The sequence below is a fragment of the Desmodus rotundus genome, chromosome 6 (assembly GCF_022682495.2).
Source record: "Desmodus rotundus isolate HL8 chromosome 6, HLdesRot8A.1, whole genome shotgun sequence".
In the NCBI taxonomy this organism is placed as follows: domain Eukaryota; kingdom Metazoa; phylum Chordata; class Mammalia; order Chiroptera; family Phyllostomidae; genus Desmodus; species Desmodus rotundus.
The window spans coordinates 51,160,738-51,182,366 of NC_071392.1; the positions used below are offsets into that span (position 1 = coordinate 51,160,738).

At 39.4% G+C, this 21,629-nt stretch overlaps 1 protein-coding gene and 1 long non-coding RNA gene across 14 annotated transcripts in view; one reads left to right on the forward strand and one right to left on the reverse strand.

Annotated features, from left to right (window-relative positions):
• The first annotated feature begins 1,916 nt into the window (after nucleotides 1-1,916).
• LOC139440981 (uncharacterized) lies at nucleotides 1,917-18,504 on the forward strand. The gene is made up of 3 exons (XR_011651316.1): nucleotides 1,917-2,029; nucleotides 14,760-14,889; nucleotides 18,284-18,504. It is a non-coding gene; the product is annotated as an uncharacterized lncRNA (long non-coding RNA).
• Nucleotides 18,505-19,021: 517 nt separating this feature from the next.
• Nucleotides 19,022-21,629, reverse strand: part of AMPH (amphiphysin) — a 161,257-nt gene continuing 158,649 nt past the window's right edge. For all 13 annotated transcript variants that reach the window (XM_045193272.3, XM_053926512.2, XM_053926520.2 and 10 more), the window contains one exon: nucleotides 19,022-19,850. In XM_045193272.3, the coding sequence (XP_045049207.2) occupies nucleotides 19,743-19,850 (108 nt within the window). In that variant the 3' untranslated portion in view covers nucleotides 19,022-19,742. The remainder of the gene's footprint in view (nucleotides 19,851-21,629) is intronic.

The following is a 21,629-nucleotide window of genomic DNA, read 5'->3' on the forward strand; positions in this document are numbered from 1 at the left end:
TTCTTTTTTTAAAGATTTTATTTATTTATTTTTAGAGAGAGGGGAAGGGAGGAAGAAAGACAGGGAGAGAAACATCAATGTGTGGGTTGCCTGTCATGTACACCCCTACTTTGGACCTGGCTCGCAACCCAGGCATTTGCTCTGATTGAGAATCCAATTGCAACCCTTTGGTTCACAGGCCAGCACTCAATCCACTGAGCTACATCAGCCAGGGCTTCTGGTTTATTCTTAATGGAAGAAGGGCTACAATTTATCAGACTTATATGGCAGAATAAAAATATTCTGGTTACAAATTTCCGAAACAGTTTCTTCTTTAAATATTTTGATTGGTACATAAGTCCAGGCTATGGAGATTTCAGCCCTCTCTGTGTAACCCATAATTCATGTAAGAACAAGTTCACAAAACAATATATAATATGTATTTTCTTAACCTTTTCCACTATGGCAGACTGTCCAGAAAGGGAACTCTTCCAGACACCATATTTTTCCGTGTATAATGTGTTCCCATGCATAACACACAACCATGTTTTCGGTCAAAAATTTCAGAAAAAAAATCCTTCATTTTAACTTTGTAATTCAATTTATTTATTTATTTATTTATTTATTTACTTACTTACTTACTTACTTATTTATTTATATTTAACAAACAAGACTGATTATTGTACTCCAGGGTATTAGTTTACATATGGCTATCATTATTGCTTTCTGGAATTACACTTTCAATGCATGTGATAAGCATGAATAAAAGAATTTAAAATATTTATATAGAAACTGACTGGAAACAACCTAAGTGCCCATCAGTAAATGAATAGGTCAAAAAACTATGGTACATTTACACAATGGAATTCTATGCAGCAGAAAGAAAGAAGGAGCTCCTACCCTTTGTGACAGCATAGTTGGGACTGGAGAGCATTATGCTAAGCAAAATAAGTCAGTTGGTGAAAGATAAATACCATGTGATCTCAGCTTTAACAGGAACCTAATCAACAAAATGAACAAGCAAGCAAAATATAACAAAAGACACTGAAATTGAGAACAGGCTGAGAGTGACCAGAAGGGGGAGGGGAGGGAATTTCAGGGGAAAAGGGTGAAGGGTTTGCTGAAACAATTATAAAGGACACATGGACAATAACAAGAGGCAGGGGGTGGAAACAGCAGAGGGAGGTGGCGAGGGCTGGGGTGTTGGGCTGGGGTAGGGGGAAAAGGCAGAAAACTGTACTTGAACAACAATTAAAGAAAAAGAAACTGAATTAGTACTACCTATGTGTACTGCACACCTTTATATTTCCCTCAAAGAATTGGGCAAAAAGTTTGCATTCTACACGGCAAAAAGCAGTGTGTTCCCAAGTGAATCCTTTAGCCATGGCTTGTGGAATGACTGTTCATTGACTTAACCAGTTTCTACTGGATGAGGAAACAGGTCTGACACAGCCCATATTTGCTCACAAATGCCACAGTGTGTTTTATAAACATAATAAACATTAAGGATATTTAAAATGGTCTAATAGTGCAATTGAAACAACACAGATTATTTGTTTAGACAGACAATGCCCCCTTCTAAGCATCAATTGTTTCTTCCATGAAACAGGGTTTGCAGGGTTATTTGCAGGGTTTTTATGATGATCACACAGGCTTCTAAACACATGGAGCATCTAGCACATTATCTGGCAGCCATGATGGCAAAATTGATATGAATTCCATATTGTTCATTGCCAGTGCCTTTAGCATGAGATTTTCACAATTACTGGAAATCTCTGGGAAATAAAATAACATACCTCACCTTCTCTTTGAAATTATCAGGCCTTTCAACATACATGGTCTCTAACTGAATACCCTAGTCAATAATAAATGATATCAAACCAGGCAGTTCAATTGATAGGCATTATACTCCCTGTCTTTCCTCCTTCTGAGGCATCGGCATCAGAAGCACAGGAAGTGCTGCAAGCTGAGGCTGAGGCCTAGCCAGAGCTGAGGCTTGGACTGAGGACTGAGGATGCTTCGTGCTTGGAAGGATGTGGTCACACTCATGGTAAGGGGGTGTATGTGTTTATTGTCTTGGCTCCAGTGACACTTGGGCTTCCAGGGGTCATTATATTAGGTCATCATGTCTTCTGTGGAATTTACATTAGGGACCAAAGAGAAACAGACACAATTTTATGTTACTTGTGGTTGAAATTCATTGCCAATAACTGACCCAATACAATGACTCTTGTTTTGTTGTTGTTGTATTTAGGTAACATCTGGGTTTCAAAAGTCTGATCTTATGTCTGTCAGTAACTTGTATGTACAAAATGTTATATCTGGATACCCTAAGTGAAAATATATGCTTCCTTTATGCTATTGCCATAAATATTTTCAGTTGTTTTAATTGTATAGATAAAATTTCAACTCTAAACAAAATAATAGCATTTCTAAGAAAAGCCAAATTATAAAAAAATAAAGTGTTAGCTCTGGCTCATGTGGCTCAGTGGATTGAGTTCCAGCCTGTGAACTAAAGGGTCATTGGTATGATTCCCAGACTATGGCACATGCCTGGGTTGCAGGCCAGGTCTTCAGTAAGGGGTGCATGAGAGGCAACCACATATTGATGTTTCCCTTCCTCTCTTCCTCCCTCCCACTCCCTCTCTAAAAATAAATAAATAAAATCTTTAAAATATAAAACATTAGTTTTACAAAAACTTCTCAATGATTCTGAGAAATGGTGGAACAAATTCATATTTGCAAAAAGCATAGTGAAGAGAAAATAAGTGTTTGTAGCCATAATGTTCTCTGTCTTCCCTGACTGTGTGCTCCAAAACCAGACGAAGGAGGAGTTAGGGACCTGGAACAGGAGGAGAAGGGAGACTCTCAGAGTGTTACTAAGGGAAACAGGAGGCTCAGAGCCCTGTGCCCAGACCAGTCATTTCTGAGGTTGCTAATTGGTCAACAGCACATAGAAGCTTTAAAGATAACTATATGACACCAAAAAAGCAGTCTTTCACACTATGTTTTTTTAGGTATAAGAAACTTTCAGAAAGATTATTTTTATTGTTTTATCAAGATAATTCAGTTGATTTCAGTGAAAGAGTTTGTCCAAAGTTGCTATGATCTGAAGTCACCATTTGACTTTTCCAGATGAGTGTTCTCACTATTCTGTCTGTCCACCAAACCCTCAGGACTTACACAGGTCAAACAATTCTATGACCTCCAACACACACACACACACACACACACACACACACCTTTGCTCTGGACACATGCTGGACTCAATGCCTGGGGAGTTCCCTTGCTTGTCATGGAGATGGGAGAGCTAAGTCCTGACGTCCTCATCAAAAGAGGATAGAGGTTGCCATGTCACTCGCCACAGTGCTCTTTAGTGAAAGTTTCCTCAGAATCAGCACCCCCACAGATTCTCTAGACCTCTTGTAGCCAGGCTAGAAGTAGTGAATGACCACAGGCTGGAGTTCTCAATGGATAACTCATGATGCAGAGCTGTTCTGTCTGGAGATACATTGATGTCATTCAAATCAAGGAACTAAGATCACATAGAGAACAGAGCTCAAATCCAAAACCAGGTATCCTAGCATTACTCTGTGCTCAGCCTGCTCCAGCAAACAGGCCAAAGAGAGAGGAAGGAAGTGAAGGACATGGAATCCACTGAGCTTCCTCATTATACCAGCTGTTGTGCTATACACCTTCCTTGAACAGATGTTATTAGACTGAGTCACAGAACATTGAACTGTTAACTGACATCCTGCATGAGCACCTATATATATTAGAGAAAGGTGAATAGAAACACCCTCCATCACAAGTTTCATAACTGCACACAGTAAGTCAATTAATGCTCTGTGTAGAGGTCTCCAAATTGCCCCTCAAAATAATTTGTTTGATTTTGAATTTTTATTATATGACTATGGCATCCTCTACGAACCTGTTGTCTCCAGACTCAGGCACAATCATCTCCAATCCACCACAGGCCCTAATGCACATATTCTCACCGCAAAGGTTGTTTCATTTCGGAGCAACTTTCAGGCTGTTACCCTGGAGGTCACGAGTATACTCAAGAGAATTTCAAATTCAGGAAACAAAGTTGAACCAGCTTTTCACATGAGTGCTTAATCCCGTCACCATGATTGGCCCAAAAGTCCCTTGCACTCTTCTCCATCTACCTTTGGATGACATTTCTGTACTCTTCAGCAGGGTGAGAGTCAGGAAGTGCCACATCAAACACAATAAGTAAGGAACATGTCTTTATGTTGCATCTTATTTTTTGCTCAATAAACAGTTCTTGTTGTGCCTTTTTTTTTAAATAAAAAAACTAAAATCCAAAAGTCAGAAAAAAAATGATTGCATAATGAAATTGTCTGTAGAGAATTCTTTGCAGATTGGCTCTAAGTGAACACTGCAGGTATGATTTTAAGAAACTTAATGTGGCTCTGGGGATAGAACCTTACGCTGCAGGTGACATGAAAACTCAGCACTAAGCATATAATGGATGGTTAAATACTCTATTTTCTTATAACATCCCGTTCAAAAAGTTTTGTTTTACACACTCCTATGGGATCAAAGATATAGATTTTATAACCAGACAGATCTGGATTCAGATCCCAGACTTGTTTTATTATCAAATCACTTAATTTATCAAAGTGTTACAGTTGTATCCATAAAATATCTATAAAACTGAGATAATGATAATATTAGTTATCCTTCAGTTTTATTATAAGGATGAAATAACATGAAGTATATAAAGTGCTTAATAAAGTATGTAGCACATGAAGAACATTCAATAAACAATACCTATTATTGTAATATTATCAAATCATTAAATTACATTTCCTTATTTTCATATAGAACTGAGCTCTTTGATAGAAGGGCATTAGTCAATTATATACATGTAAATAAATTATTTGCTTTTCTGTGTTTACACAAAGAAAAATAGAGTCAAAGAAACACTCTGAATGACAGACTACAAATTCTAATTCTAGAACTTTAAGAATATAACTACAGATTTTTGGTAATTACTCTGTAGTTAATTTATCAGTTAAAAATGCAACAGGATTATAGTAGAATAAAAATTAATCAACATGTGATTGAAGCAGTTAAATGTTGACTTGAAGGTAGCTAGAAAATAAATTAAGGAATTACAGAAATAGAGAGATCAATTATAAATGTGGAAGTGTGGATTTTAGTTGACATAAAACTGGCAGATATTGCTCTAGTCTCTGTCTTTACTAAAAGCTTGGATTATTTCACCACTTGAAATTCTTTTTTGTTTTAAAGAACATTAAGAACACAGAGTTGAAATAACCATAATATTGATTCATCTAGCTTTATAATTATATATAAAACAGTATAATGGTAGATCTTTTTATGTTCTTTATTTTATTCTATTTAAATATTGATAATTTACTTAATAAGTCAACACATACCTAAGAATCCATCATTTAACCCAAGAAAAGCAGCATTACAAATAATCTACATTCACAGCTTCATTAAGTTCATCAACTAGAAAAGTACAGAATTTAATGATAATCTCTCAACACTGTTTCATTTCCTGTTTGTCACTGAAGGAACAGTGACACCTCATGTTCTGTTAGTGATGGGATCTTGTTTGGTTTGTGGACAGTGACATTAAACAAACCAAATAAATATTCTTCCTTCTTCCCAATTTGTTATACTCTTTTGGGAGCAAACATAACCCATTTATGTGACTACTTGATTCCTTCTTTCTACTCCCCCACATAGACCCTCCACCACTGTTTACCTTCTCCCATGCCTTGTGAATTGGACGCTTATGGGCTGTAGTAATGGTCTTCCTTTTCCTCTGGTCGTGGTTTGGAAGCAGTTAATAGAAGTATCAGTAGGAGAATGGGAAGTGGGAAGAGAGTGAGGTCAGGATTTCCTTGGGAACAGCTGGTCAATATATAGTACTTTCTGCCCATAGCCTGGGGCTTATGTCCAGGAACCAAGAGGTGGAGGTGGAAGAGGCCATTGTCTCTTACACCAATTAACCCATGGGAGGAATTTGCTTCTTTTTCTCCCAGAGTCCTGGATCCACAGGCTTGGAAACTATAAGGCACAAGGTAGGAATTCTTTTGTCAGGTGAAAAGTCATGATTTCTTTGAAATTCGACTTCCATTGACCAAAATTATATGAAATCAGAGAACAAAGATGCTCCTTTATGTAATCTGTAGGAGTCAGCCTCCTGGGGCCCACAGTAGGGTGGAGAACCATGGAAAGTGGATTGGCAGGGGGCGGAGACAGAAGACACTCAGCAGAGTCCATGCTTTTTGTCCCTCAGCACACACCCTTGTCCTTTGACTGAGTGAGAAATGCATAGTGCTAAAATAGGGGATGTATGGCATCCTAGTTAAGAGTCCACCTTCTTCTCACTCTCCAGGTGAAGACTTAATGAGAATGAATGTCTAGCCACCTTCCAAGAAAGGTAGAGGATCATATTCTCAGGCAATGAAAGTGCTAATCAACCTACTGAAGGAAACGATCATATGCCAGTGTGTGCATTTCTACTTGTGACAGTCTCATTACTGCTTCTGCATCTGGACAAAAAAGGAAGTGAACAAAGCAACAAAGTTATAGTACAATGTGAATAAGAAGACTGAGATCTAATACTTCATATTTATTCTGCTGAGGTAATAAGAGACATATGAGCCCAATAAACTACCCAAAGCATTAACATGGTCTCTATCTTGGCAGGTGGGATCAGTGGGAATCAGGAGAGAAGAGGTTTTATTTTGTAAAAGTAACAAAAGTGGCTAGAAAATAGGGGAGAGAAAGGGGTCAAAACACAGCCAATTAGAGGCTTTTTAACATCAAGTTTCACATGTTGTCTCTAAGTGTTCAATATTATGCAGAGATATTTTCAATATTATGAAACAGGTGACTTCTGTTTAAAAACAAATTTTAAAATAAATTTAAAAAATAATAGAAGTTTTCTGTTAAACAATTTAGAGGCTACAAAAATTGTAGAACTATTTGTTGAACTATTAAAGAATCACAAACACTAAAAACTATTTGAGACGACAAATCTCAGAATCATTCATCCCTCAACTTTTTGAACCAGAACATATCTACTTTCATCTGTTTTCTATAAGTAAGATTGTCTAAAACATAGATCGTATTTATTTTGTCATGACCAAGCAACAATAATAACAAATTGTGAACCATGAGTTGAGGTAGATGTAACCAGAATTAGTGAGAGATTTATAACAATGATGTGTATTTAAGATGGGGACTGTCATGTCACTGGTTAAGGGAAGCCTAGCATCAGAAAAGACTCTACAGAAGCAACTTCTAGCCTAGAGAGTGCATGTGAGATTTGTAATTCCTGCTATGTGCAATGCCTACCTCAGAGTAGTCAATTGCACATTTACTGTTGGATAAATGGAATCTTAAGCCTAAAAATGAACTACTCCTCAAGCTCCAATCTCAAGTAGACTTTGATTTGGACTCAAAATCAGCAGTGTTTATAAGTTTTGTGCAAAATCAAATATTCTCACTGTACATAATCATTGTAGTGTTCCCTGCCTAGGTATAGATCATGCTACATTTGTTATATTTTAGCCTCTAGGAAAATGAATGTCATTTAATCTAATATCCATTTTCTCCACAGGAGATAGGTGTATCAGAAAAAACTATAATGCAAATTTCTATTATAAAAGAGGTCCCAGAAATAAGGTGGTGTATATATTTTGATATAAAATAAAATGGAATGAGTGAGGAAGAATAAACATGGGTGCCAGGGTGAGTCTACTGGGGAGAGGTTAGATATCAGAAAAATGAGGCTGGCCCTTTGTACATATTTATGTAAAGTTTACTCTATGAAAAAATATAGAATTTGGAAACTCCACATAGAATTATCCACGTGAACATGTGTCTAGAAAACTATGAAAGCATACAGGTGGTACCTGTGGTTTTCCAGTTCATAATAGCAAATGAAGAACCAAGGAACATTGCTGAACGAGATGACTCTAATATATGCTGCTGTGCACCTCCCAGAAGGCACAATAGTAGGTGGCTGAGTCTTGTTTCTCTACATTGTGAATGGTGAGGTAGATATAGAAGTTTCAGATATGTCTACCTCAGATTTGCCCATTATAATGCCTGATTCCATTCTGACAGTACTGTCAGATGAAATGTGCAGCAGGTACTGCATGTCTTGACCAGGTCTTTCTTGATACCAAAATACAGACATTGTAGAAAGTGTCACACCAGATACCACATTTTCCAGGTGGGTCATTTTTGACAGTGTTTTAGTACTTGGAGGTTGAGGTTGCTCTGGACAACCTGCACTATGGACACAAGCTGAATAAAAAAAGGAAGGAAGAGAATTAATCAACCAAAAACTTAGAATTTTTAAAAAGATTTTGTTTATTTTTAGAGTGGGGAAGGGAGAGAGAAGAGAGAGAAAGAAACATCAAAGTGCAAGAGACACATCCATCAGTTGACTCTCGCACACGCCAAGCTGGGGACCTGGCCCACAACCCAGGCATGTGCCCTGACCGAGAATCAAACCAGTGACTTTTCAGTTAGCTGTTTGCAGGCCAGCACTCAATCCACTGAACCACAGCAGCCAGGGCAGAATTTTTTCTAAGACAATTACAAAATTATAGAATATCTTCAAAATGAATTAGGAGAGGAAAACTAGTTACAAGCACCAAGGCCTGCCAGAGGCCTGCCAAGATTTGAAACAGTGACAGCATGTCGAAATGAATAGCATTCCCCTCCAGAGCAGCCTGGAACCACTGCAGAGACGAGTTGCAGGCCACTGTGTCTTGGCTGAGTCAACCAGGTCAAACTTCCCATTGGTGAGGGTGAAGAGGGCTCTGGTACCTCATTGTGAAGGAGTGTCCTCTCCACCTGTTAGCAAATCCACTGTCTGTGAAGGTAATGTTGCAAGGAAGCTTCTCTACCTTAGATCAGACCACATAGCACACACAGCTACCTTAGGATTCTGAGATGACTCATTTGGGTTCAATAAAGATGCAATGATATGGCTCCTATCCATGGCAAACTGTCCAATGGACAGGCGGCTTTGAGGCAGGCTTGTAAGCCAGGATGAATGGAATAGGGAAAGTGAGACAGATAGTTAAACAAGAAGCTTGCAGCCATCTGGTGAATCTTATCTTCCCTAAACCAAGGACAGTTAAGAGTAAATGGTTTTCACTTTTCCTACCCAACCAGAGGATAAGTAGCTTAAATCATATATCAGTGAGAGAAACAGCAAAAATCCAATTAGTGCCATGTGCCAACCACAACCAAAGACGATGTATTTAAGGGAATAAATCAGCATGAAGCTGATGAATTTTCTGTTGAGGTCCTCCCCAAGACCTCCCATAAACTCCCAGGCTTTAAAAAACCTCAAAATAAAGGTCCCCCTGTGCTCTCTCTCCCTCCCAGGAGCATGCCTGTGCCTTTCCCTTTGCTCTCCTTCTGCCCCACAGACATGCATCAGTCCTATACTCTAAGGGACACACCCCATCAGACTTGCAACCAGGGAGAAATGCCGACAACAGCTCATCCTGGGCTAACCCCCTGACCCTGTCCCCAGTGCCAGCGCCCCTTTCTCTGACACTTTGTGACTGAGACTTTCCCTGTCCAGTTGGACCTGTGAACCTATATCCCTATTGTCATCTTCACTGACCAATTACAGCAGCTCCATTCTGACTAATCAATATAGTGCAGTTGGAACCAATTCAACAATGCAGATTTGTAGTCCTCATTTGCATGAAGAAAGACCACAATGGAACTTCAGCCTAGGTATGTCAGTTCCCTCTAGTTCCCCAAGTGTGATTTCTCTTTCCACCAAAGACTGCAGACTGTGCTTCCCTGGCTGGAGCTGACACACTAAAGAAGTTTCACTAGAGCTGGGCCAGTGTTTCTGCCTCCGCTGGCCATGAGGTGTTACCTGGGAACAATATGGGAAATATTCTATCATGAATTATTAGAATTTCTTATGATTCCATGACCTTGAACTCAATGTCTATATTCTATATTGTTTTGAGACCACAATAAGTCCGGTCAATAGTGCTTATAACAAACCTCTATGTCAAGAGCACTTGGAGGAAGGCCTGGAATATGGTAGGCATATAACAGATATTTATGCAACAACTTATCATGTGAGTGTTTTGGAAGATTCGCACGAGAATGCCAGTAAAACTGAGTTACACAATGTGTGTTCTTTCCATAGAAGACTAAAAGAAGCTGTTGGTGAACAGAATTCTCACATAGTTAATCTGGGAAGAAACATAGTTGGGGACCAGGGACTCATGCAAATCCTTACTCATCACACTGGACTGAAAGAGGGGTTGACAGTGGAGCTGAGAGGAAGGCAGACTAGGTGGGCAGAAGGGGCCTGATTCAGGTCTCTGAGCCCTGTGCTGCTCCGTACCTCCCTGCGCCTCCCAGGAAGCAGCAGCATCTCCAGCTAGTGCTGTGGCAGGGCTGGGCCAGGCACATTTTCCAGGGAAGTTGAGTGTGGCCCAGAAACCTCCCCCAAAGCTTCGCATCATGCTTGCTTTTCCCACAAGCTTTGTGGCTGCCAGGTGGGGTCTTCTGGGAACTGCTGGCTGAGACCAGCTCCACGTGGCTTCCAGCTGTGCAGACTTTCTTTCCTCATGAGTGGTCCAGGCATGGGGCTGAGCCTGGGGGCCCAGCTCTGGGCAGCCAACAATGTAATCTAGTAAAGACTGTGCTGAGGGGAGATAGACTTTCTGAAGAAGGAGCTGCCAGAAGGGGCACTTTGGAGAGTTTGAAATGAGACCTTGTAATTCTGTGAGGATGAATTGCTTTGGTAAAGACAGAATGGCAGCTCTAGTCCAAGCACTGCCACTTGAGGAAAGTCACTGTAGGTGGGAATAATAATGCTTACTCTAGATTTGTCACTCACCATGTGCCAAGAATTATGCAAAGTTGTTTGTTTTTTTAAATAAATACCTTTTAAGTCAGTCTTAAATACCAGAAATTTATAACAATTTAATCCTTATATAATATTGGGTTGGCTGAAAAGTCAGTTTAGTGTTTTCCATAAACTAAAAGACATATTTTCACCAATAACTTTATTGATTTAGATATTTTGAGTATGTCTGCTATCTCGCACATGGCATAACATTGATTGTTCTCAGTTAATATTTTGAAGTGATCGCTATCAACTTTAACTGGTACCATGGAGCATTGTACAGAGAGAAATCTCCACCACCAAACTTCGCAAACCACTTTTGACACATTTGATCAGTGACAGAACCTTCTCTACATACTGCACAAATATTTTCTTGCATTTTAGTTGTGTTTTTAGCTTTTTGAAATAATAATGCATAATATGCCCAAAATGTTATGTATTGTCTTCCATCTTCAATATTAAAATAGCCACATAAAAATTCACCAGTTTTGATACTTTTTTTAGTGCACGCAGATATGACAGCTGTCACAATACAACATAACAAATTGCTTTGAATGAAGTTAAAGACAGCTAAGTGCTACTAGAGCCATCTTACAGAAAAAAACAAATGAACTTGTTGGCCAACCCAATACTTCAAAGTAGTTACAATCAACTACATTGAACAGATAAGATAATCAGAATCTTAAAACTTTCACCTGCTCAGGGTCACGTAAGAGGCAAGTAATGAATTCAAACCAAGGTGTTAAAAATTCCAAACCTATTCAATATATGTAGAATTTCTGTTTAAACTGTAAAGTGTAATGGACCATGAAGAAAATTCCAGAAAGGTTGCAGAAATTCAGAATAACTCTCACAAGCCAGTAAGCAAAGTGCATTTATTCACTTAATAAGGTGAACCTCAAAAAGTAGTAGAAAATTCTTCTAGCACATTTCACAGTTCATTGCCTTCTATAAAATACTAATTTCTAAAGGTCACAAACAGAAATCACTGATCCATCAGGTGATAACAGATGAACGTCAAACATTGCACATATTTCTTTCTTGCTTGCTAGCATCAAGTAGTTGTTACTCACCCACATTTTACAGGTGAAATAGAGGCTTAGGTAGAGTTAAGTGACTTACCGAGGTTGCCTAGCTAATAAAGACTGCACCAAGAATGTGAACCAAGCTGACAGTCTCCCAAGCCCGTGCCCTAAGTAACCTGTTCGGCTGTTTGTGATTCGAGGATTAATTTGTGTACTCATTGGTTTGTTGTATTTCAATGTAAAATGTGATGTTGTTATATTTCCTGTTTGTTTTCAATTCCATGCTTCCTGCTTAAGAGGTGCAGTATTTTGATTGCATGTAATTACTTACATGAACTTCTGGCATCCCCTCCTGGCCATTGGAGGTGTTATACCTGTTATATTACTCTGTATTGGAGCTCCTGTATGTGGTGTCTATGAGCAGCAAAGACTCAGCGAAATGAAAGAAAGTGCTCTGAAATGCAAGGCAGGAACCCTGTTTTATCAATTGTATTCTTCATGTGCTTGTTAGTGGTAGATAAGAAACTCTTCCTTGAAAGGCCCCTGTTTTACCTGCCTCAGGTGAGGGGATTGGGTGATATTTTTGGTCCATTCTGGTTCTAATAATTTGTGATTCTGAATTAAACTGATATGATATTCTAGATATTGAAATAACACGTATACCAGAATAAAAAATGGAAGCTATCATTTTAATTTTGATCCAACAATAATGCAGTTTGCTTGCTTCCTCTTCACTAGATACTGCTCTAGAAACTTCTAATCTGGATTGGTTCCTTGACAAAAAACTCTAATTCCTAAGAGCCTTATGACACTTAGAATTAATGTGTTCACCTGGTCTGCTGGTCTGTTACCCAGCTTAACCACTACACAAGGCCCTTACTCCTAAGAAGGATGTGAACACAGACTTGGAGGGAGCCCATGTGCACACGCATATACACACATATGCCTTGTACACAAGTACAATAGATCCCACAGGCTGAATTGTGTTCATTCTTAAGGTAACTGGTTTTATTCCTATCTAGAAATTAAAGAAACCACCTTTAGTAAATCAAAGTATGTATACAAAGTAGAATTCTCTTGGGAATATTTGGAATTTATCATTCATCTGCACTGCCCCACTATCCTTCAGATTTACTTTTTATAACTTTAGAATGTTTCCATCTATCATGGCTTTTAAAAATCAAAAGGATTATCAACACCATACTAAACATGCCTGTCTCTGGAGGTTGTTTATAGTTTGGAAAATGTCCTGGCTATAACTAGATTATCATGACTTTCATTCTCACATCACTGAGCTCCTGAGGGCTTGTGTGGATGCTTGAGCTCCGTGCTCTTAAATGCAGTGGCACCCGCATTCCAGCTTTGCTTGCCGAAGAACACTGCCTTGAGGGTGCGGACCACCCAGGACCAGTGCAGATGGCCAGAACCAGTTGGCAGCCTTCTGAAAGAAGAAAATCCTTCTTTGGATTTTCCCAGAAGAAGGAAATGTTGCGTTTTCCACAGCCACTGAAAACAATAAATAAATTTCCTTGGGTATCTTCATCTTAATTGGCCAGTTGAAATGACTGAGATTAAAAATTATAAGAAATTAAATATCAAAGCTTAAATTAGAGTTTTCAACAGGTTATCCTGAATTTAATACTCTCTGAGTGTCTCCATGGTATATATTTCATTTTGTTTTGCACTTATATTTTATCCTTAGTTCTGGTATTTTTTCTGTCATATTTCTCAGTGCATGCTAATTAATACCATCATTAATCTGTGTCAGGCATGTTGTATACTTTTATATATTTATTTGTTATTCTTTTTCCCCATTTGTTCTCCATTCCCCTACCCCCATGGATGCTCAGTCTACTGTGTTTGATGCATGCCCTTCGAGCCTATATATCTGTGGAAACTATAGAGTATTGTTTGTGACTAATGTGTTTTTATATTTATATAAATAGATACCATCCTTGCCTATCCATGTCTGTACCCCTAGTTCACTCCTTCTGTCTGTATTCATTGTTCCACCTGCATCTGCTGTGTGTTTTCACCGCTTTCCTGTGAGGACACTTCAGCTGTCTCCTGGTCCTGGTTGTCACCAGCAGGGGTGTGATGGACAGGTCTCCTCATGTCCAGTGAGCATTTAATCCCCAGGCTTGCCAGTCACAGGAAATACACAGACAGGTTTTCACTAAATCCTGCCAAGACAATGTTACCCAACATTTAATTTTTTAGGACCTGGTGGCCACAGAGCAATATCTCATTGTTCTCTGGATTATTGGCACTGGTCTGATTATTAGGAAGCTGAGGGTCTGTTTAAGCCTGGGATCCATTAAAGTGTCTCCTTCAGAAACTTGCTTATTCATGCCCTTTAGGTGAGGCAAAAAGGAGACTGAGAAGCAGAGGGTTAAAGCATACGTGAGAGCCAGGCTGCCCGGGGAGTGCCTGGCCCTGCCGTTGACGGGCAGTGTGCACTAACAAACATACAACAAATGTCAGTTATTATATTAGCTATTAACAGTAATTTGTTAACATTGTAGATGTAAAGGTCAAACTATAAACATGACTGAATGATTAAAATTATATTAAAGTTATAGTAATTATTACTGTTACTAGTATATTATTAATTTGAGTGTATTTTTCTTATGTCTCCTAGACAGTAATCCTTTGTGAATTTTGGCTCTTATGCAAATATCCTCAGCAAATTTTCATCTGTCTACTAACTGTCTACAGTAACAAGTAATATAGTCAAACTTTTTTGGCATATATTTTGCATACTTTGGAGACTTATTTAAGACTTTTCTCACACAACGTCACAAAAGTAATCTATATTTTTTTCTTTCATTTAATTTCAGATTCCAGTCAATTCTGATGCTAGGATTGGAATTTCTGGACTTTCCTGGACTAGTTGGTCATAATCTCTTGTTCATTTGCTCCATGCACCTGTGCTGAGGTCCCTGGAGCAGATCCAGGATACAGAAAAAGGTGGATAGAGAGTTGATCAGTGAGTGGGGGAAAGGAAGGGCTAAATGATACCATGATTACACTAAGTGAATTAAGAGAGCTGAATAGGTGCAGGCAGAGGAGTGAATTGGTAGAGAAGGCTTAGCTGGGAGGGTAAGACCTGAGCTGTGCCTTGAGGAAGGGGGGGATGCAGAAGCAAACAGGGAGGGGCAGGTGCTCCTGGAAAAGGAGGCTGTAACAGGGCCAGCAGAGTGTAGAGGGGTGGTGGGAGGGCAGGATGAAACAGTGAGGAGACTGGGAGGCTCCTCTGAAGGATGGAGAAGACAACTGTTAGTGAAGGCATGGAGGGTTTTGAAGGCCAAGCAGAGGCACAGGGATTTGCTATGGCATACAATAGATATTCATCTTCGGTGTGGGGGAGAGTGGGGGAAAAATTGGGAGTGGTAACATTTTGACATCAGTGTACAGCAGATGGTTTAAGGAAAGTAGGCAAGCTGGAGAAAAGGGAGTGGGAGATCAGGGAGACAAAAAGGACCACCTGGTCTACCTTGGCAGGATAAGGACCTCTCCTAGATCAGGGGTCAGGGATTGACGTGCAAGGTGTCATGGCATTGTGAGCGAGGAAATCAAAACAGGTGTTTGGTATATGGAAAATGAAGTGTTCTGAAGAAGGGGAACGCTCCATGGCATGGTGCAGAGGGTTTTGAAAGATGTTCCATGAATGCAAAGTCTTAGTAAATGTGGCCCAATGCACAGTAACTGACTTAGCAAGAGCTTGATAAATGTTTAATGAATAAGTGACCTCGTGGACTTGGAGCAATTATCGAACACTCCAAAGGAAACATTCTCCAGACAGCTGAAGTACAAACTGATGGATGGATATTGATATTGTCCCGTCTCATGCCCAACTCCAGCACCCACTGGGAAAAGCAAAAAAAAAAATAATAATAATTAGAAATGGTGATATTGAAGGAACAATCAGAGAGGCAGGAAAACAAGGAAAATTAGTATCTTGGGATCTTAGAATTTTGAGAAGTTTTGTGGCATCATCAAAAGCCACAGAAATCACTTTGTGGTCACTGGTAGGATTTTGGAGAGCAGAGCACGAGGACACATAGTTTGAAAACCAAGAGAAAGTTTAGATATCCTTTGAAAGAACTTCAAGACCTTCCTCTCAGTTTTCACAGACTTAAGGGTTGTGTCTCAATTACTTTTTAAACTAAAAAAGCCAACATGTGCTGCCATTAAGCAATTTTAGGAAGGATAGCTAATGAATCACAAGTTATTTCAATGGACTATCCAGCTCATTTCAGCATTATTTATTTGGCTCTTATGAACAATTTCTCTCAACCCTGCTGTGTGCCAAGGAGTGCTGCCCATGAACAGCCAGGGTTCACCCAGCCTGGTGCTGCGTGATGGGATTATCATGAAGTTGGTCTGAAACAGGCAGGGTCAAGGATGACCAGAACCACCTGGCTCCTGAGTCTTTAAGTTTGCTAAGAGAACTTTGGTCATTATCTTCTCCATACAGCTGCCAAATATCCAATTCAACAGATCTGGGAAGAGGCTACATCATGCTGGGAAGACAGGAGCTACACAACCACACACGGAAAATGTGACTGCTCACCTCCACAGTCTGTCACAGAATGTTTGTGAGGTTTTGAGCTGGGTTTCAAGTAAAATCCAGAAGGCAGCTTGGGCTCCTTTGAAAACAGTGGTGGAGTCCTAGCAAGGGAAATCAGTTCATTTCTAGGGCTTCGAGGTGTTCGACCATGCAGTTTGTGTTGAATAAAGCCCTGAGCTTCAGTCATTTTTAAATTCATTGATTTATCATAACTTTTGCAGTTTCCCAAGGGTTTTTTCTTTAATGGAACATTGGAATGAGCCCGGGGGTCATGTGGGACTTTTCTAATAGCCTGATTATAGGCTTCTTCCTGTCATAAGAGAGGACTCCAAATTCTGAACACACACTCTCCCTGGAGCACAGAGTGGATGTGATGTTCTGCTCACTCAGAAGCTGTCGCAGCTTTTCACAAAGAGCAGTCCTTGGTGGAAGCAATGGCGGCACAGTGCCTGGAGCTGTTCCCATTCCGGGGCCCTAGCTAGGCTGAGATATTGTTAAAAATTCAAATTGCCAGAGTGTTTTGCTGAGCAAGTATATACATTGCTCAGTTTTACATGGTATTGGTAGGAGTGCAAGAAATGTGTATACTTCATAAAACCCACAAGCTTTCTTTCTCTAATTCTTTGAAGGTCCTTTAAACAATTTGAAGTTCCAAGTGGCACTAGGTTTGTAGGAGAAATCTTAAACTAAACTACAAAGGGGAGGCTTCACAGGACTTCCTGGTCCTGGCCTTTCGGAATAAAGTGGAGCTACAAACACCAATATATGACTAGGTGACATACTAGGGTGGTTTGGTGGCCCAAGAACTTGATTTAAAGTAACTAAGAAAGGGAAGTGGTAGGATCTTTCAAACTAGTAACCACAGGAAGTCCTTGAAACTAACGACTCACAGGTTCCTCAGAAAATTCACTGAAATGGAAAACATATTCTTCCTTATCTACAGGCATTTCTGGAGAATGCCACTACCTCATTCTCCTCCCCCTCATCCTCTTAATTTTCACTGCTTTGGGAAATTTAGGATCTTGACAATTTCTGATAATCTGATAATAATCAGATTATCAACAAATAACCTGATTTCCTTTATTTGGTATATTTCTTTCAAAGGCTATACACTAGGACAAAGTAGCTAATTAAAAGCATGTAATTTTGGAAGAATTTGTTAAATTCCTCCAGGAATGTTATGTGTGTGGGCTGCACTTATTGAAGGAGCTATGTCCTGCCCAGCTGTACACTTTAGGGGTTGGTTCGGCAGCAGCGGGTGAGGAATTTCAGAGGAGCTGCTCCAGGTGATGAGCCAATGACCTTGTAGAACATCAGGTGAATTTATTTAACGACTTCTTCACTCCTAGTTTTCAACTTCTCTTGTGTACTTTTCATGTCAGGAATGGAATCCACTATAAATCTTACAATACTGCATGTTATTTGCTGAATTATCAGTTATGCTGCTGGGTAGTGCATGTTGTTTTCTTGCACTAGACCAGAATTCGTGATGATCCAGCTTCCCTGTAAATTAGCTAGCCCTTGGAAAAATCTTGGGTAATTGCTATTTCCCTATTAACACTTAAACATCAGAGTCAGAAATCCATCTGGAGATTTCAAACCATCAATCAGAAATACATACCAAAATTAAAAGTCTAATATAAATTCTTGATAAGCTTCATTGCATATAGAATTATATTGGCAAAAAGAGTCTAAATGAAATGGGAGGTTTTTGCTTTAAGAATCCTCTTCCATAAACAATGGTTCCTCTGATCTGTTCCATCTGATCTACTTTTCCTTTTATGTACCTAGAAACATAAACATGTCAAAAAGAAAAGTGACCATAAAATGAGGCTGGTGTGAGAAGAAATTGTTGATTGTGAAGGTCGTCATCAGCTTTTCCGTGACGCACAGAGTGGGGGCCACAAGGGGCACCTCTGCGGGGCCTTCATGCACAGCCATTATTCATGCTGTAGTGATTGTCAGGCAGCGGGGACCAGCAATCACTGGAATGAAGGGCCTGCAGGAAGAGAGGGGGCTCTGGAGCACAACCGAGCAACAAGCAGATTTCTGCACAAATAACAACTCCAACTAAAACTGTCTCAAGTAGTGCACACGACTGAGACCAGCTTTCCAGAACAAAAGACTCATCAGAAGGAACTGAGGTAATTGCTGGAACCGACCAAAGGTTTATTGGGAATGACAAGCACTGAGAACATTATTGTTACAGATGATTTATGGACACAGCATATATCACCTATATTATTTTTAGGACAATCTTGAAGATGAGTTGCACAAATATAAGGAGCTCCTTTTACATGTTCTTTTGGGGTGGGATTATATGCCCCATTGTCTAGCCAATCTCAGAAAGGCAGAAGTTAAGTTCGCTGCTCATCCCCAGTAGCCTGCCTCCAGCTGCAGCATCTGGACATCTAGAGCACCAGGCTCTGCCTTCTCCATGAAGACAGCAGCTCTGACATGCTATCTGTCATCACACCCTGAAAAATGCACATTGCGAACACAGATATGGTCAACTTTTTTGGCAATGGGAATGCTAGTTTGTTCTGAGGCAAAACTGCAATTGTAATTAATGCCATATTGAATAAGAGCGATGCATGTATCAATGACACTTGAGAGGCAAATGGCTACCATGGAAGGGAAAGAAAGCAACTATGTGTATGTCATTTTGTGCATACACACTCATTCAGGAGTGATGGGAACTAGCTTGTGTGACTGTGTGTGTGTGTGTGTAGAAAGAGAGAGAGAGGTTTTGAAAAAGAACATCAAAAACTTCTGCAGCACTTTAGTTTGGAACACAGTAAACTTGAAAAGAGGAGAGAGAGATCACAAATGCACGGGCTCACACCTGCACTGGGGAGTAAGATAACCTTGTACTACAGGGTAATTCATCATGTCTTCTGCGGGGCAGCCTCTCAGTACCACACACTTGGTGCAGAGAAATTAAGGTTCTGGTCTGGAGAAAACTACTTTAGAATTGGTGGGACGGAATCAAGTACCAGAGTCTCCACAGCTTGGACAAAGCGCAAACAAACCCTTTGTTAATAACATAAGGACCACTGAGGACTTTCTCCTTCATTTACTTTTTTTCCTTACACTCCTTAGCACACACACTCCATTGATATGTCCTTCCAAGCTTTGTCTGGCATCAGGCTGTAAATCATCAGGAGTGTAAGAGCAGAAGTGAATTCTGCAGGTTTTCATGAGGGTTTAAAAACCCCCAAACCAGGCCCTTTCTACGATAGTTTTGGCCCTAAATCAGGCGCTGGGTGAAGTTCTCTGGAAAGAGGCCTTTGTAGGTGGTGAGATCTCTGTACTGGAGCCAGTCTGATTCCTTCACTCCTACCAGCCAGCCCGCATCCTGCAAGACAAAACAAGGCTTTCAAGGTCCAACTACTGAAAAGTCTGCACTGCCAATAATTAACAAAATAATTTGTGAAATCAGTGTTGTGGTTCTGCACCAAGACGTTACATTGCATGTAAGCTGCTGTGCTGATACAGTGGGAAAGCTAATTGAAGGTTAATGTTGATATTACAATTTGTATAAAGTACACTTAATTGACATGAGCTGTTAAGAAGGAGAAAAGGATTAGAATCACAGCCAGTACAAAGACAGGAACACCATGGAAGGGACATCATGCACAGGAACACTCCCTGTCCTGTGGGTCATGGTGAAAAAAGGCTTGAGGATCCCTGGGTTAGAATAAAGTGCTGACGAAGCCACAGAAGGTCTTGTATTTCATCCTGAACCACTTGCTGATGAGAAACAACGCTGTCGTGCTTTCGCCCAGCTCACATCAAGTAACCCAAATAAACCACCTTATACCAGGCTTATCAATAATAACAGCCTGTTGTGTTACCTGATATTTCTGTTGTGTTTGTTGCTGCTGTTTTCTAATTTTTCAAGTTTACATAGTACAAAGCAGTTTGTTGGCATGATGGTCCTGTTGGGAACATTCATATGATCTGTATAAACTATTCCTTATAAACATTTGTGTATCTCATAGAAGGGCCATCATGGAAATGCAGACATGCAGTGAAAGAAAGGTTAAAGATCCCACCCCTGTGCGGTCATACAGCATTGGAGACTGTATGTAAAACTGAGAAATGGAGTCTGCCATCTGACCTTGGCCTGTGGAAGATAAGCAGAGCCTAAATGGAAGAGCTGAGGTAAAGGGACAATATGAAACATAAGGACCATATGAGGCAAAACTGGTGGAGAATGACTGTCTTTACTATGCTACCTAATCCCCTGAAGCAATCCCTCTCAAGATGAGGGATGGCCAGATTTAACCCAAACCAATTCCCAAAAAAGTTCAAGGTCATAAGATAAAATGAGGACTCAAAAATTAAATAAAGAAGCTGAACACATTCCCTTGTCATAAATCTGAGACTTTAAATAGATGCTGCTAAATAGACAAAAATATAAGCATTTAGACAGGACAATTTTTGAAGGCAGGAAAAAAGATTGAGAAAAAGATGACAACAAAATAACTAATAATATCCTAGCTCATGACAAAAATTATAATGTTAAAATTTTTGTGTTATATATGTGAAGAACAAAGTTATACCTAAAGTAAAGGGTGATAACTAAATATTGTCTTTCTATCTTATTCTATTTTTTCAATTAAAGTTATTGGGTTAACATTGTTAATAAGATTATATGGGGTTCAAGTGTACATTTCTATGATGCAAAGTATTTTCTAAATATCTAGTAAGCAAATAAAAGGCCACATTTCCCCCATACGTGTCTATATTTTACATTTGACTTTATTTACTATGAGTGAAAATTAATGGTGTCAAGTAGAGTCATACATTTTTTAACTGTTTACTTAAAGAAAAAAAAGTAAAGGACTCGCACAAACCTATAATGAAGATATACTTTAACATGTGTGTGATGAAATGCAATTTATATAGTAAAGTGAAGAATATTATTACCAATATCAAACTTTAGTTGAGGAAAATACATAAAATTAAATTTTAACTGTTTAAAATTGCAGTAGACTAAGAATTTTCAGTTTTGGTAATGGTAAAATAGCTTGTATCAGACAAAGGCTTATTCCCAGAGCAAATATAAGCTCTAAAATAACTTGAATTTGTACTTATATATACCTAAAATATATATGTATAGCTATACAGA